We start from the raw sequence: 15,974 nt of genomic DNA, 5'->3' as shown, positions 1-15,974 counted from the left end.
TGACTGTGAGGATCACGTGATGCACTGAGAGCAGCAGCAGGGGCTAGGCTGTGCTCCGGGGTTCCCACTCCGTTTATCGTACTTTAACCTGTCTGAAATCTCCCGCGGCGATTATTTGGAAAGGTGAGAGAGCTTTACTAATGTGCATGGAAGCCTACCTTGTCCCAATGCCCGTCAGATCTGCGAAAAGAAGTGCTAAAAGTGACAAAAACAAATAGCAGCCACTCGCTGCTAAATCCAAGATGGCGGACGCTAAGATCGAATCGGAACCAGAATTTTCTGACAAACAACTAGCACAGCTGACAGCAGCGGTCGGGGCAGCTCAGAATGCTAGATTTGAATCGCTAGCTGGGCAGCTGGAGAAACTGGAGGCGAGTATGGCTGACAACACGAAGCACACGACAGAGCTAGAACACCGTGAATCTGAGGTGGAAGATTCCTGGAACAAGCACTTGCCGGTGATCAAGGAGCTTGAAGAGAAACTTCGAGCTCAGAATGCCAAGCTAGAAGATTTTGAGAGCAGAACCCGGTGATCAAATATCCGAATTATCGGTATTCCCGAGTCTACCCCTCAAAAAGAACTTGGGGCCTCGGCTAGAAACGTGGCTGCAGCAAGAATTCGCGCTCTCAGACAGCCGTGGGGCCTTCTGTATCGAGAGAGCGCATCGCTTAGGCAGACTACAATCGGAACAATCAAGACCACGTGCAGTTATTGTGAAAATCCATAATTACATCCACAAAGAGGAATTATGCAAGGTTTCCGAGCTAAAAGAGACACCTTACGCTATGATGGAGTTCCGGTTCTGATTTTTCCAGATTATCCTGCAGGCATCCAAGAAAAGCGTAAGCGCTTTCATCCAGTGTGCTCCAAGTTGGTGGAAAAACAAATTCGCTTTACCCTGGCATATCCTGCAACCTTAAAGATTCAAATTGGAGGCAAATGGTCAAAGTTTGAGTCGGAGAAAGCAGCGCTGGAATTTATAAATCTGCAGCCTGAGAACTTGAACTCTCCGCCATGAAGGCCAGACAGCACGTGCCAGGTGAAGCTGGAAATAAGGCAGGAATACCATTATCAGAAGAATGGGACGTTAATAGAGTGGGGAGTAAACTGTTATAACTTGAATTTCCTATACTGTTATGTTTTGCAGCATGAATGTTTCTAGACGGAGGGGGGACCCCTGCATCAGGGTGACCACCAGCGATGAGAGTTCATTCATCGCTAAGTACAGAAGTTTGTTTGGGGTTTTGGGTTATAAGGGAGGGGGTTGGAGGGGAAGGGGAAGACAAGGGTTTTAGAGATAGGGGGGAATCTTGTGAGCAAATTCTTATCAGTGTTAGAGGGCTGGTTGATGCATTGGTTAAATCATCAAAAATGCTGTGTGGAATAGCAATAGAGTTCTGGGTGCGGGGGGAGGGCTGGGCCCCTGCAACCATTATTGTATGGTTACTGGTCTTTCTGTTGGGTCCTTTGCTCAGTGAGATCTTCATCATATAACATAGTAACCTGGAATGTGGGGGGGATTTCCTCCCCCACAAAACGGGCAAAGGTCCTTACGCATTTAAAGTGGCTTCACGCTGACATTGCCTGTCTCCAGGAAACCAGATTATCAGATGAAGAGCACGAAAAGTTGAGAAGAACGTGGGTGGGACAGGTGGACTATGTTTCATCGGGAGGGAGAAGAGGGGGGTAGCTATTTTGTATCGCAAACACTTAGTCTATTCTTCTGAAATTCTTTTGCGGGATACAGAGGGTAGATATTTGATGGTTAAGCTTAATATTCAGGGGAAAGAAATATATTTGTTATCGGTGTATGCACCCACTCCCTCTGATCCAGTTTTCTTTCCTGGCCTGATGAGGGCTCTTCTCCCATACCGTGAAAAGGAGATAGTCTTGGCTGGGGACCTGAATGCAATAATGAATACAGAGTTAGACTGCACGGGGCAGAGGAGCCGGGGGCCAGAGCAGGGACAGTGTCAGGGCATGTTGTCTTCCTTCGCGACTGCCCTTGGATTGATAGATACCTGGAGGACTCTTCACCCTGAGGGGAGGGACTTCACACACAGATCCCGTGCACATGGGTCATGGGCTCGACTTGACTATATCTTGGCCTCGGCATCCTTGTTCCCGTGTGTCATAGCGACCGACATTGAGCAGGTGTTGGTTTCTGACCACGCCCCAGTGCGGCTCACGCTGGATGTCGTGACGGAGATCCCGATGGTGAAACGCTGGAGGTTTCCGGGTTATTTGGTGAAAGACCCAGAGTTTGTCCTTTTCTTACAGCAAAAATGGGAGGAATTCTCCATACATAATGCAGAACACAGATCTGACCCTGTCCTGTTCTGGTGCACTGCTAAAGCAGTCATGAGAGGGGAGGTGATCTCTTATGTGGCAACTAGAAAGAAAAAAGTAGCGGCCAGTATTCTTAATTTGACAAGACAATTGAGCAAGGCAAAACACGTGTTCATGGCATCCCCTACTCAAAGTCACAGGGACAGTTATGAAGCCTTGCAGGTCACAATTAATTCCTTGATACATGAGCACACTCAAAAACACCTTTTACATCACAAATTTAGGCTGCACAAATATGGGAACAAGCAAGGAGGTGTATTGGCCAGGATGATGGGTCCCCGGATGGGGAATCGCACGATTGTAGCCTTAAAAGACGCCCAAGGGACCGTACATAATAAAACAATCCAGTTACTACGACTGTTGCAGAAACACTTTAGTGATGTGTATGCTCCTATGGCTCCGCCATCTAGGGAAGCGGTGCACCAGTTCCTGGAGAAATCAGGGATGTCAAAGCTGGGGCCTGGGGCACGTGATTGTTTAGGGTCACCCCTGCAACCGAGGGAACTACAGCGGGCTATCAAAGATCTAAAAACGAACACGGCACCTGGTGCTGATGGTTTCTCCGGAGAATTCTATAAAGTCCTACAATTGTCCCTAGTGGCACCATTAATTGAGTACTATCAGACAGTAATAGATGATGGGGAATTCCCTCAAAATGAAAACACAGCTCTGATCACGCTATTACTTAAACCGGGCAAGCAAGCGGATGATCCAGTCATACCGCCCCATTTCTCTTATCAATGTAGACATCAAACTTTTGGCAAAAGTTTTAGCTAACAGAATGTCAGCATACATACCAGAGTTAATTAGTACTGCCCAGGTGGGGTTTGTTCCCAAGCGACACTCGGTTCTACATGTGCGACGAATTCTTCTTGCATTAGCTCAGTGCACTGGTCGAAGAGAACCTTGTATGGTGGTTAGCTTAGATGCGGCCAAGGCCTTCGATCATGTGGATTGGAGCTATTTATTTCAGGTGCTGGAGTGGCTAGAATTCCCGGAGGTTTTCATTCAGTCCGTTCGGGTACTATATAAAGGGTTGGGCGCCCAAATAGTGGTTAATGGGGGCAGGTCAGAATGGTTCCCAGTTTGCAGAGGAACGAGACAGGGGTGTCCATTGTCACCATTTCTATTTAACATCTCCCTAGAGCCCTTGATCAGGACACTAAACGGGATAAAGGACATCAAAGGGGTGATTCTTGAGAGTGAAGAAGTGAAAACCTTGGCATATGCGGATGACATCTTGCTGGTGCTGAGAGAACCACAAACTTTATTACAATATACTCTGGAAACCATAGAACACTACGGGAGACTCTCTGGGTTTTCATTAAACCTCCAAAAATCCTGTGCACTGGCATTGGGTGACACACTACAGCAAGCTTGGCGGGGACATTTCCCGCTGCGGTGGGTGGACAAGGCCCTTAAGTATTTAGGTATATTAATTCCCAGGGAACTGTCGACTCTATACCAAATTAATGTTGACCCTATGATAAAGAATATGAAACAAAAACTGCAGTTGTGGCAGGCTCTTCCCCTTTTGCTGTGGGGGCGGGTCGCACTTTTTAACATGCTTATTGCGCCACGATGGCTTTATTTGTTCCAACAACTCCCACTGTTTTTGCATGTGAAAGAGGAGAGGGCTTTAAATAGGCTCACACAGAACTTTCTCTGGCAGGGCAAGCGTCCAAGATTGCCTATGGAGGTGATCACCACCCCACGGGAACAGGGGGGAATGGGTCTGTTGAGTTTACGGAATCTTTCAGTAGCATGTGAAATGCGTCACATAAATGATTGGTTCCGGGGTACAACAGAATTTTCTAACACAGAGGCAGAGATAGCGGTATTCCCTGAGACTCACTTTAGCTATCTATTACATACGGGATGCAGCTTACCGCCAAGCGTATTCCAAAGACATCCACTCTTGCACCCGATGAGAGCTACCTGGCGGTGGGTATGTCGGAGATACAAGTTCAGTGCAAAAGTCACACCACTGCTCCCCATTTGTAATAACCCAGATTTCCCTCCGGGGATAGGGGTTAGTGTTTTTGGTCAATGGAAAGACAAAGGAATTATCTACTTGTCTCACATAGTTACAGAAGAGGGACAGATTAAAACACTAGATGCGCTAATTGAAGAGTTTGGTATTTCTAGATCACAGTATTTCGCCTATGCTCAATTAAAACATTATGTGTCCTCCTTAACATGGACAGATCTCACGGAGGACGTGATCGATGTCCTTACAGAACAGTACTCTTTGGGGGCATAGGTCTCAGTTCCTTTACGATTTCACTTACAGCAATTAAAAGACACAACTCAAGAAATAGATTACATAAGGGTGACTAAAGCGTGGACTGAGGATCTTGGCTGCACAGTTACAACAGACACTGGACAGAGGTTCTTGGGTAGTATTTACAAAATGCACTTTTCGGTCTCTCAGGGTGAACGGTTATACAGATTTTTTATGAGAACCTACATGGACCCTAAAAGAATAGCCAGAATAACTGAGTCTTGTGATGGGACATGCGCACGATGTGGAGGAGGGTCAGCCACACTTGGGCACATGTTCTGGCTCTGTCCCCTGGTGCAGGCCTTTTGGAGGGCCATCCTTTCCTCATTGCAGTCACAGTGGGAATGCTCTGTAGTATGTGAACCGCTGATATTATTTTTTAGTTACAAATTTACTGCGACACCACCCAAAGGCTTCAAGAGATATGTGCAGTGGACAATTTTATTTGGGATTACCACGATTTTGAAATCTTGGCGATCAGATCTCATGCCACCGCTAGCATGCTGGCATGCGCAGATGATACATCAAATGCGGCTTGATAGATGCCGTGTGAAATCACTGGACAGCACAGATGGAGAGAGGTTCCGCATGGTATGGGAGCCTTTGTGGCTAACCATGCCCTCGAGAGCACGAAGCTTTATTTTGAACATTTAAAAAGCTCACAAGTGGGTAGTGGGAAGGTAGGGTGGGGGGGGAGATCTTTCCAGTTGGGGCAGTTGTAGGGGTGAATTTCTTGCATAACTCATTGCAACATTGCTGTATCTGTGCGAAAGTTTTTGCTTATACTTGTGTTCGATTTTGATGCAATTGTTCCCAATAAAATGACTTAACAGGTTGGAAAGGGGGTTGGGGAGAAAATGTGAAATCTTGATGATGATCTAGGTGTATGATTTATATCCCGATGTATAACCATGGTTAGTTCTTTAAATTGTTAGGGGAGACATGCAGCGGTTTGTTTAGCTTGTTGATAATCAATAAAAATTATTGAAACATAAAAGCTCGACTGTTTTGCATTCTTGATGCGCCAGAGCACCATCCTGTTGAAAAATAAAGTACTCTGAAATGTCTCGAAGTTCAGGCAGAATGGTGCCTGGTGAACATTTGCACATTCTTGCCAATTGTGGATCCTCTGATGCTCTTGCCACCATGTTATAGAATTGCTCTGCCTGTGAACCCAGAAAATTCTGGGTCTTGATCAATAATAGTTTTCCATATAAGTAATACATGACTAATGTCTTTTTTTCATATCCAGCAGTTAATGAGGCTATACAGAAGCTCAAGCAAGAGCAAAATCACGAAGAAACTCCTGTCGAAATGGAACAAATACCAGGACAGTCAAAAAATGTCTGTGAGAATATTTCCCAAGGGATGAAGAGGAGACACGCAAGGAATCATCAGCAGGAGTTGGAGAAGGAGCAGAGAGACCCTGCCGGAGAAACATCTTGTGGAATTACTGAGTGTGAGAGAAGTGACAGGGAGCTCACAAACATCCCTGAGCACCAGAGACACTTGAGAGCAGAGAGTCCCTTCCAAAATAACAACAGTGATCCAGAACCATCTAAATACCCCCAAGAAGAGAGGACAGAGAACAAATCCATTCAGTGTGACAGCTGTGGAATAATCTTCAATATGAGTGATCATTTCTTATTGGATAAGAGAACAGACAGTAGGGAGAAATCCTTTTCATGCTCTCACTGTGAAAAGAGTTTACAACAGAAGATAAATTTGAAATTAAGCCAGAGAATTCATGCTGAGTTTAGACCATCTTCATGTAATGAAAGTAGCAAAAGTTTTTATCATCAGGAATCATTAATTACACACCAAAGGATGCATACTGGAAACATGAAGCACATCAGAAAGAAACATTTTACGTGTACTTCATCGTATCTAAAATTGCACCAAATCATCCACAGCGGAAGGACACCCGTTACATATGCCAAGTGTGGCAAAAATATTAGTTCATCCTTAATTCTGAAAAGGCACCAAGAAATCCACAGTGGACAGAAACCTTTTCCATGTAATGAGTGTGGCAAAAGTTTCAGTCAGTCTTCACAGCTGAAGAGGCATCAAATGATCCACAGTGAAAAGAAACCTTTTACATGCACTGGGTGTAAAAAAAGTTTCTCCTCTTCATCATTCCTGAAAGCTCATCAAATGATCCACTGTGGAAAAAAACCTTTTACATGCTCTGAGTGTAATAAAAGTTTTACCAGGTCATCAACTCTGAAAATACACCAAAACATTCACAGTGGAAAGAAACCTTTTACATGCACTAAATGTAATAAAAGTTTCAGATGGTCATCATGCCTGAAAACTCATCAAATGATCCACAGTGGAAAAAAACCTTTTACATGCACTGACTGTAATAAAAGTTTCACCAGGTCATCAACTCTGAAAATACACCAAAACATTCACAGTGGAAAGAAGCCTTTTACATGCACTGATTGTAATAAAAGTTTTACCTGGTGGTCAGCTCTGAAAATACACCAATACAGTCACAGTGGAAAGAAACCTTTTACATGTACTGAGTGTAATAAAAGTTTCACTCGTTCATCATGTTTGAAAATTCATGAAATGATTCACAGTGGAAAGAAACCTTTTACATGCACTGAGTGTAATAAAAGTTTCACTCATTCATCAAACTTGAAAACTCATCAAATGATCCATAGTGGAAAGAAACCTTTTACATGTACTGAGTGTAATAAAAGTTTCACTCGTTCATCATGTTTGAAAATTCATCAAATGATCCATAGTGGAAAGAAACCTTTTATATGCACTGAGTGTAATAAAAGTTTCAGTAATTCATCACACTTGAAAAATCATCAAATGATCCACAGTGAAAAGAAACTCTTTATATGTACTGAGTGTAATAAAAGTTTCTCTTCTTCATCATTCTTGAAAGCTCATCAATTGATCCACAGTGGAAACAAACCTTTTACATGCACTGAGTGTAATAAAAGTTTTACTCGTTCATCAAACTTGAAAACTCATCAAATTATCCACAGTGGAAAGAAACCTTTTACATGCACTGAATGTAATAAATGTTTCAGTTGGTCATCATGCCTGAAAACTCATCAAATGATCCACAGTGGAAAGAAACCCTTTACATGCAGTGAGTGCAATAAAAGTTTCACTCGTTCATCATACTTGAAAACTCATCAAATTATCCACAGTGGAAAGAAACCTTTTACATGCACTGACTGTAATAAAGGTTTCACCAGGTCATCACACCTGAAAATACACCAAAACATTCACAGTGGAAAGAAACCTTTTACATGCACTGATTGTAATAAAAGTTTTATCTGGGCTTCAGCTCTGAAAATACACCAAAACATTCACAGTGGAAAGAAACCTTTTACATGCACTGAGTGTAATAAAAGTTTCATTCTTTCATCACACTTTAAAATTCATCAAATGATACACAGTGGAAAGAAACCTTTTACATGCACTGAGTGTAATAAAAGTTTCACTCATTCATCACGCTTGAAAATCCATCAAATGGTCCACAGTGGAAAGAAACCTTTTACATGCACTGAGTGTAATAAAAATTTTGCTTCTTCATCATATCTGAAAATTCATCAAATGAGCCACAGTGAAAAGAAACCTTTTACATGCACTGAGTGTAATAAAAGTTTCACTTGTTCATCACACTTTAAAAGTCATCAAATGATCCACAGTGAAAAACCTTTTAAATGTACTGAGTGTAATAAAAGTTTCACTCGTTCATCACACTTGAAAAGTCATCAGCTGATCCACAGTGAAAAGAAACCTTTTACATGCTCTGTGTGTAATAAAAGTTTCACCAGGTCATCATGTCTGAAAATACACAACAACATTCACAGTGGAAAAAAACCTTTTACATGTGTTCAATGCGGTAAAAGTTTCATTCAGCTTGGAAATCTAAAAAAACATCAGCAGATCCACAGTGGAAAGAAACCTTTTCCATGCACTGAGTGTAATAAAAGTTTTACTCACTTATCATACCTAAAAACTCATCAAATGATCCACAGTGGAAATAAACCTTTTCCATGTGTTCAATGCCCTAAAAGTTTCATTCAGCTGGGACATCTAAAAAAACATCAGCTGATCCATAGTGATAAGAAATCTTTTACATGTTCTGAGTGTAATAAAAGTTTCACTTTGTTATCAAGTCTTAAAATGCACCAAAACTTGCACAGTGGAAAATCCACCGAACACTCCACAATGTCATGAAACCTTTTCCATGTATAGAGTGTGTTAAATGTTTCAGTGAGCCATCACAGCTGAAGAGGCAGCAAAGTTTCTCTCTTTTACATGCACTGAGTGTATTAAATGTTTCAGTTGCTCAACATATCTGAAAATCCACCAAATAAACCACAGCAGCAAGACACCTTTTACATCATAGCTGAAAATGCACCAAATAATGCAGATTGTTCAGGGATTACCTTAAATATGATTCCTGCAAACACTGTAAAGTCTCCAGTGACTTGTCAATCACCTCCTTCTCTGCATGTGGAAACTGAAAAGAATAAGACAATTCTTGAAATACAAGGCGCTGCACGCGTCAACCTTTTCCTACATGAGCACGCAGTTCTGGAATTCACTGCCGCGCAACCTGAAAACGATCTACGAGCAAACCACCTTCCGCAAACTACTGAAGACCCATCTTTTTGAGAAAATTTACGGAAAGAACCAAAACACATAAAGCCCACACTCACTGTTCAATAATGCATCATTAAAGTCTCCAGTGACTTGTCAATCACCTCCTTCTCTGCATGTGGAAACTGAAAAGAATAAGACAATTCTTCCCAAGATCCGTCTTTCGCAGCCTAGTGCAATCCCTCGTTCTCAGCCATCTGGATTACTGCAACTCACTTATACGCAGGTTGCAAAGAGCAAATACTGAGAAAACTCCAAACAGCCCAGAATACAGCAGCCAGACTCATCTTCGGAAAACCAAGATATGAAAGTGCAAAACCCTTACGAGAGAAGCTACACTGGCTCCCACTCAAGGAACGCATTACTTTTAAAGTATGCACATTAGTCCACAAAATCATTCACGGTGAAGCCCCAGCCTACATGTCTGATTTAATAGACTTACCACCCAGAAACCCTAAAAGATCATCCCGAACTTTCCTCAACCTCCACTTCCCTAATTGCAAGGGCTTGAAATACAAGGCGCTGCACGCGTCAACCTTTTCCTACATGAGCACGCAGTTCTGGAATTCACTGCCGCGCAACCTGAAAACGATCTACGAGCAAACCACCTTCCGCAAACTACTGAAGACCCATCTTTTTGAGAAAATTTACGGAAAGAACCAAAACACATAAAGCCCACACTCACTGTTCAATAATGCATCATTACAGCCACTCTGAATTCTCATCCCCCGTAATCTCACCACACTCATACCTTTACTCACAGAAAATGTATACCAAATGCTTTCCTGTCACTATATATTGCCCCTTTTAGTTTCCCGTTGTTTCCTTTCCAGTGTTTCAATGATCTTTTTCCATTGTTATATTCATTAATGATACTTGACTTTGTCTCGCATAACTCCTCACAATGTAATCCATAACTGAGTTGTAACAAACTGTATTTCCATCTTTCATAACGTATTGTAAGCCACACTGAACCCGCAAAAAGGTGGGAAAATGTGGGATACAAATGCAATAAATAAATCATAATGTCATCCTCTAGGGTTGCTCCCCACTACCTGATGATATGTGTTGGACTATATTTCAGAGCTTAAGGAAGGTGTGTAAAAACAGACTGTCTAGATTTATGAGATTGTGTTGTAGTCTCTTTGGTTTGCTCAGAAATTTTAATTGCAAAGAAACAATGTGAAGTATCTATGACAGCAAACGCAGAACGTTCTGGTCTCAATTGTGACAGTATATCCTGCATTATCAGTACAATTGGTTCACCCTATTTATCTTTCTGACATCTACAGGTAGCCTTAAATTTATAATGAATAATAATGCACTCTAGCTCAAATGTTAACGAAATTCCTCACACAGGCTCACACTCCCTGTGTATTAATGCCGTGGATCTACCACCCTGAAAGCAGTTAATCAAATATTTCAAATGTGGAGAAAAAAGCCTCAGTCACCGCCCCGCCAGTCCACCTCAGCGAACTGTAAGGCAAGAGCTCAGCGTGCCATCATATGGCTTCAAAAAAACTCCACGTGTATACTCCAGCAGAGTATAAAGAGTATTTACACGTGGAGTTTTTTTTTAAGCCATATGATGGCACGCTGAGCTCTTGCCTTACAGTTCGCTGAGGTGGACTGGCGGGGCGGCGACTCTGAGGCTTTTTTCTCCACATTTGAAATATTTGATTAACTGCTTTCTGGGTGGTAGATCCGCGGCATTAATACACAGGGAGTGTGAGCCTTAAATTTATACCATCAGCCTTGATTATGGGAAAAATAAGTGAATTAAAAGGAGATATGCTTTTCTTAATAACTCCTGCTTCCAGTAATCCTTGTATTAAAGGAGCTACACCCTTTCTGCTACTTGAGGATATTTATACACTGCTGTATATATAGGTTTTATTCCGGGCTTTAATGGAAAATCAATAGGTACCTGACATTTTACTTCCCCAGCATCATAAGGTGAATTTGCCCACATTATCGTTTTTTCTGATGTCTGCTGTGTTTCACCAGGCAAATGCTTCCAGGGTTCAGACTCCACCTCCACATCAGCTTTTGTTAATTTTGGCACATGCATCTCTGTCTGAATCTCTGCTACAGCATGTGCTGGAAGATTATGAGACAACCATTCGTTCCCTAGCCAACATTGTTTTCTCAGAGAGTTCATCCCTAGAATTAATGTGGGAATACAATTGGGCACATATACTGGAATAATTCTTACTGCAGCTTGTGTCTGTAAAGTTGTACTCACCATGTTCAATTGCAGTCCCCTTCTCAGATCCTTCAAATCCCTGTAGACTTATTTCTTTTCCTACAATAGCTCCATGAAGTACAAATGAAATTACACTTACAAAAGGCCAAAACACAGTGCCAGGCTTATATTTGGAAAAATGCGTTTTGACAGCACCAAACCACTCCGAGAAAAACTCCATTGGCTACCAATCAACGTATCACTTTCAAAATCTGCACGACCGTTCACAAAATTATTTACAGCGAGGCACTGGGATACATGACAGACATCATAGACTTGCCAACCAGAAATACCACAAACTCTGCACGATCATACCTAAATCTCCACTACCCAAGCAACAAAAGACTCAAATACAAATCCACCTATGCATCCAGTTTTTCATACTTAAGCGCACAACTGACCACCTAAATTTCCGGAAAGCACTAAAGACAGAACTGTTAAAAGAGCATACCCCACCAACCCAAGATAAAATACCTGGACACCTGTGACACAATGTAACCAAACACCGTAATGAACATTACCTGACTCTTCCTCCCCTTTCCCTATCTAATTCCCCCCCAACTGTACCTACCATATATGTACCTCATTCTACCACAATATTGCTTTGAATTAATCCAAACCATGTATTTGTTCAGACTGAAATTGGCTAAAGCCATAAACGGTAATATGTAAACCACATTGAGCTTGCAAAAGAAGTGGGAAAATGTGGGATACAAATGCAACAAATAAGTAAATAAAAAAGCACTGGTATCTAATAAGGCATATATGTCACGAGGGCCTATGGGAAGTGGAAGAACAGGCCTGCCTCCATGATCAAAACAATTTAGTATATTCTCCCCATTCCTCATCCACCTCGTGGCCTACTCCCTAATCTGACTTTCCCTGGCTTAAAGAACCCTGCTTCTTGCTGTCACAATAAACTTTTGCTTCCTCTTTCTAAATCTGATTAATCTCTCTTTTATCTAGTATTCACTGTCTGCTTTGCCATTTCATTTTTCCCTTCATTTTGTTCTCTCATAAGCTGCATAACAGCCATTCAGCTGTTACCGGCCGTAGAGCAGGCATCTGCAGAGGTTGTGGATAACCTCGCGGCACCCTCTTCTTCTTCTCTGATAATATTTTCTCAGGGGGACTGCTTGGGAGCCTTTGAGGTTTATTTTCAAAGCACTTAGCCTCCCAAAGTTCCATAGAAACATATGGAACTTAGCCTCCCAAAGTGCTTTGAAAATATGCCTCTTTATCCGGTAACCCCTCATCAAGCGGAGAAGTTTGTTCTTCCTACTGTGGATTCCTTGGTGTCAGTGGTCACCAAGAACACTACCCTCCCAGTAGAAGGACATGCAAGACCGTCATCTGGAAGCCTCACTCAAATGTATTTTTGAGGTGTCCGCGTTGGCCTTTCTGGCTTCCATTTGTAGTTCTTATGCGGCCAGAGCATGCCTTAGTAGGCTGCAACAGGCTCAGGGGTAGGACCCAGACGAAGGTTCGTATTTGGAGTTCGTTGCCTCCCACATGGAATCAGGCGTAGCTTATTTAGCTGATTCTCTCTACGATCTGATCCGAACGTCAGCCAAACAGATGGCACTGGTGTTTATTCCCGTCGGTTATTGTGGTTGTGCCATTGGGTGGCGGATCTGGCTTCTAAGCAGCATCTCACTCGTTTGCCCTTTTGGGGTAAGCTTTTCGGGAGGATTTGGAAAAGATTGTCAAGGATTTGGGTGACTCCAGGGTCAACGCCTTCCTGAAGACCGATCTAGATCAGTTCAGTGGCCTGGGCCTACACATCCTCGTCTGAGAGATGTCCATTATTGTCCGGGTCGCTCTGCAACTTCCTTTTTGTGGGGCCATTTTCAGTAACGTTCTTTCTTTAGAGGAGATAAGAGGCTTGTGGCTCATGCCTCATACCTGGGGCCTTCTGGTTGCACCTCTCAATGATGGGACGCCAGTCGACTCCTCACTCCTCAAGATTGGGGCTCAGGTGACCCTCTTTTATGAGAAGTGTACCAAAATTACATCAGACCAATGGGTCTTGGACATTATCAGAGATGGTTACAAGCTAGAGTTCGCCTTCCCCATAGGTGATTTGTTTTTGGCGTCCTGCTGTGCTTCCGCCTCCAAACAGGCAGCTGTCAAATCTACACTCCTCGCCCTGTTTGACCTTGGGGCGATGGTTCTGGTTCCGCCTCTCGAGGTGTGGACAGGTCAGTATTCCATTTATTTTGTGGCTCCTCACAAAGGAAGATTCTTTTGGCCCATTCTTGATCGCCACCATGTAAATCAGTTTTTGAGAGTGCGGCATTTCTGCATGGAAATGTTGCGGTCGGTTGTGGCAGCAGTTCAGCTGGGAGAATTTCTAATGGCTTTGGATCTCAAGGAGACGTATCTTCACATCCCTATTTCGACTCCACATCAGCGTTTTCTGCGCTTTGCCATTAGGCCATCATTTTCAGTTTTGAGCAATGCCCTTTGGCCTCTCTACTGCTCCATGAACGTTCTCCAAGGTCATGGTGGAGGTAGCAGTGTTCCTACGGAAGGAGGGCATCTGAGTTCATCCCTATATGGACGACTGGTTGATTCGAGCAGACTCGGCGCTGGAGAGCCGCAGGGCAACTGATTGGGTCATTGTACTACTGCAGTCTCTGAGTTGGGTTCTCAACCTCACCAAGAGTGATGCCATTCCATCACAGTTGGATTATCTAGGGGCTCAACAGTTGGATTATCTAGGGGCTTAATTTGATATGAAGCTGGGCCGTGTTTCCCTTCCGGAGGAGCACATACTCAAGCTCCGCTCCCAGATTTCCAGTCTACTGCAGTTGCCGGCTCCCCAGGGTGTGGGACTTTGTTCAGGTTTTGGGGATCCATGGCTGGCGACACTGGACATAGTTCAGTGGGCCAGGGCACATATGCGGCCTCTTCAATCCTCTCTTATCCACAGATAGTCTCTGGTCTCTCAGGGTTACCAATTAAGACTCCCGTGGCTTCCCCAGGCATGCCGCACTTTGACCTGGTGGCTTCACAGTCCTCACCTGTGGAAGATGTTATGGAATTTGTCATACAACCATACTCCTGTGTGCTCTGTGAGTTTGTTGTAACAGACTTCAGCAGCACATCCTGTTCTCTGCAGTTAGAGGCCTGATAACAGTCATATCTGTAAACTAGTACAAACCAGTTTTAGCTGGACATATAAGAATAACTGTAGGTAAAACACGGTAATGACCAGGCGGAGCCCTGTGTATGTGCAGGATTGCTGATTGGGTGATATGTGAGATGGTCCTATGTGATGGGAATTGTATATAAGTGACTGCTCATCTAAAGAGTCCTGGAATATTCCCTTGGCAAGAGAAGATTTATATCCTTTCCCAGGGGTGTAGTCTCTAGGAAATATACTCCCCCCCCCCCCCCGCCCCTTATTGTGGGTGAGAACTATTTTCTTACAGCAGACAACTATTTACTGCTTTATTTATATTCTCTTTTTCCTTGACTTTTGTACCAACTCAGACCCGGTGATATTTCCTGTCACTGGTAAAAAGATAAAAAGAGGAAGAAAGAGAGAGGCTTTTTATCTTTTTACCAATGACAGGAAATATCACCGGTTCTGAGTTCTCCTTTCTGCTACATTTTTGTGAAATAAGCCTGACTCTTTTATAATTACCAAAAGCAACTGATCTTAGATTTTGTAAGCTTACAACTATTTGCTACTGATACCTGATCCTGTATTGGTGAATAATAAAAAGATATTTTTTCTTTCTAATTTCTGTCTAACTTCTTCCGTTATCTGAGAATAACATAACCAAACACATGCAGCCAGTACGAAGGGCATATCTCTGGCAACTCCGCAGTGCACAGTTATAGTCACAGATGTCAGTCTCTTCGGATGGGGAGCCCATTGTCTTTGCCGTTATGCCCAGGGAACTTGGTCGGCGATGGAAGCAACTCGGCTGATCAATCGCATTTCAGACTCTGTTGTTCGGCAAAGAGATGTGTGTGTTTTCGAACAGCACAATGGCGGCAGCTTGCATCAATTGCCAGGGCGTCACACACAGTCCAGCTCTGGTGACCGATGCAGATCGCCTACTCGAGCGGAGGTGCACCTGCAATGCATGTCGGCAGCACACATTGCGGGTCACAGCAATCTGCAGGTGGATTTTCTCAGCCATCACTCCCTGGAGCAAGCGGAGTGGGAACTGTCGGCAGAGGCGTTTCGTCTGATTTGTCGGAAATGGGGCACACTGTCAATGGATCTTATAGCTACTCAGGCAAATGCCAAGGTGCCTGTCTTCTTCAGCAGACAGAAGGAGCTTGGGTCTGCAAGGCTAGACACTTCTTCAACCTTGGCCGGAGGATCCTCATCTTTATGTGTTCCCCCTGTGGCCCTTGATTGGGCGGGTGCTGCATCGCATCAGGCAACACCCGGACCGGGTCATTCTAGTGGGTGTGGATTGGCCTCGGCGCCCTTG

At 43.4% G+C, this 15,974-nt stretch overlaps 2 protein-coding genes across 2 annotated transcripts in view; both read left to right on the top strand.

Moving 5' to 3' along the window:
• Positions 1 to 6,861, top strand: part of LOC115481959 (gastrula zinc finger protein xLCGF3.1-like) — a 29,862-nt gene extending 23,001 nt beyond the window's left edge. Inside the window, exons 3-4 of the mRNA XM_030221845.1 lie at positions 5,887 to 6,744; positions 6,848 to 6,861. Of these exons, the coding sequence (XP_030077705.1) occupies positions 5,887 to 6,744; positions 6,848 to 6,861 (872 nt within the window). The remainder of the gene's footprint in view (positions 1 to 5,886; positions 6,745 to 6,847) is intronic.
• A 580-nt stretch (positions 6,862 to 7,441) lies between these two features.
• Positions 7,442 to 15,974, top strand: part of LOC115481199 — a 202,175-nt gene continuing 193,642 nt past the window's right edge. Inside the window, 1 exon segment of the mRNA XM_030220625.1 lies at positions 7,442 to 8,839. Coding sequence (XP_030076485.1) covers positions 7,461 to 8,839 — 1,379 coding nt within the window. The 5' untranslated portion in view covers positions 7,442 to 7,460.

The sequence above is a fragment of the Microcaecilia unicolor genome, chromosome 1 (assembly GCF_901765095.1).
Source record: "Microcaecilia unicolor chromosome 1, aMicUni1.1, whole genome shotgun sequence".
Lineage (NCBI taxonomy): Eukaryota > Metazoa > Chordata > Amphibia > Gymnophiona > Siphonopidae > Microcaecilia > Microcaecilia unicolor.
Note: the sequence above shows the minus strand (reverse complement) of the source record. Positions and strands in the feature narration are given on the sequence as shown.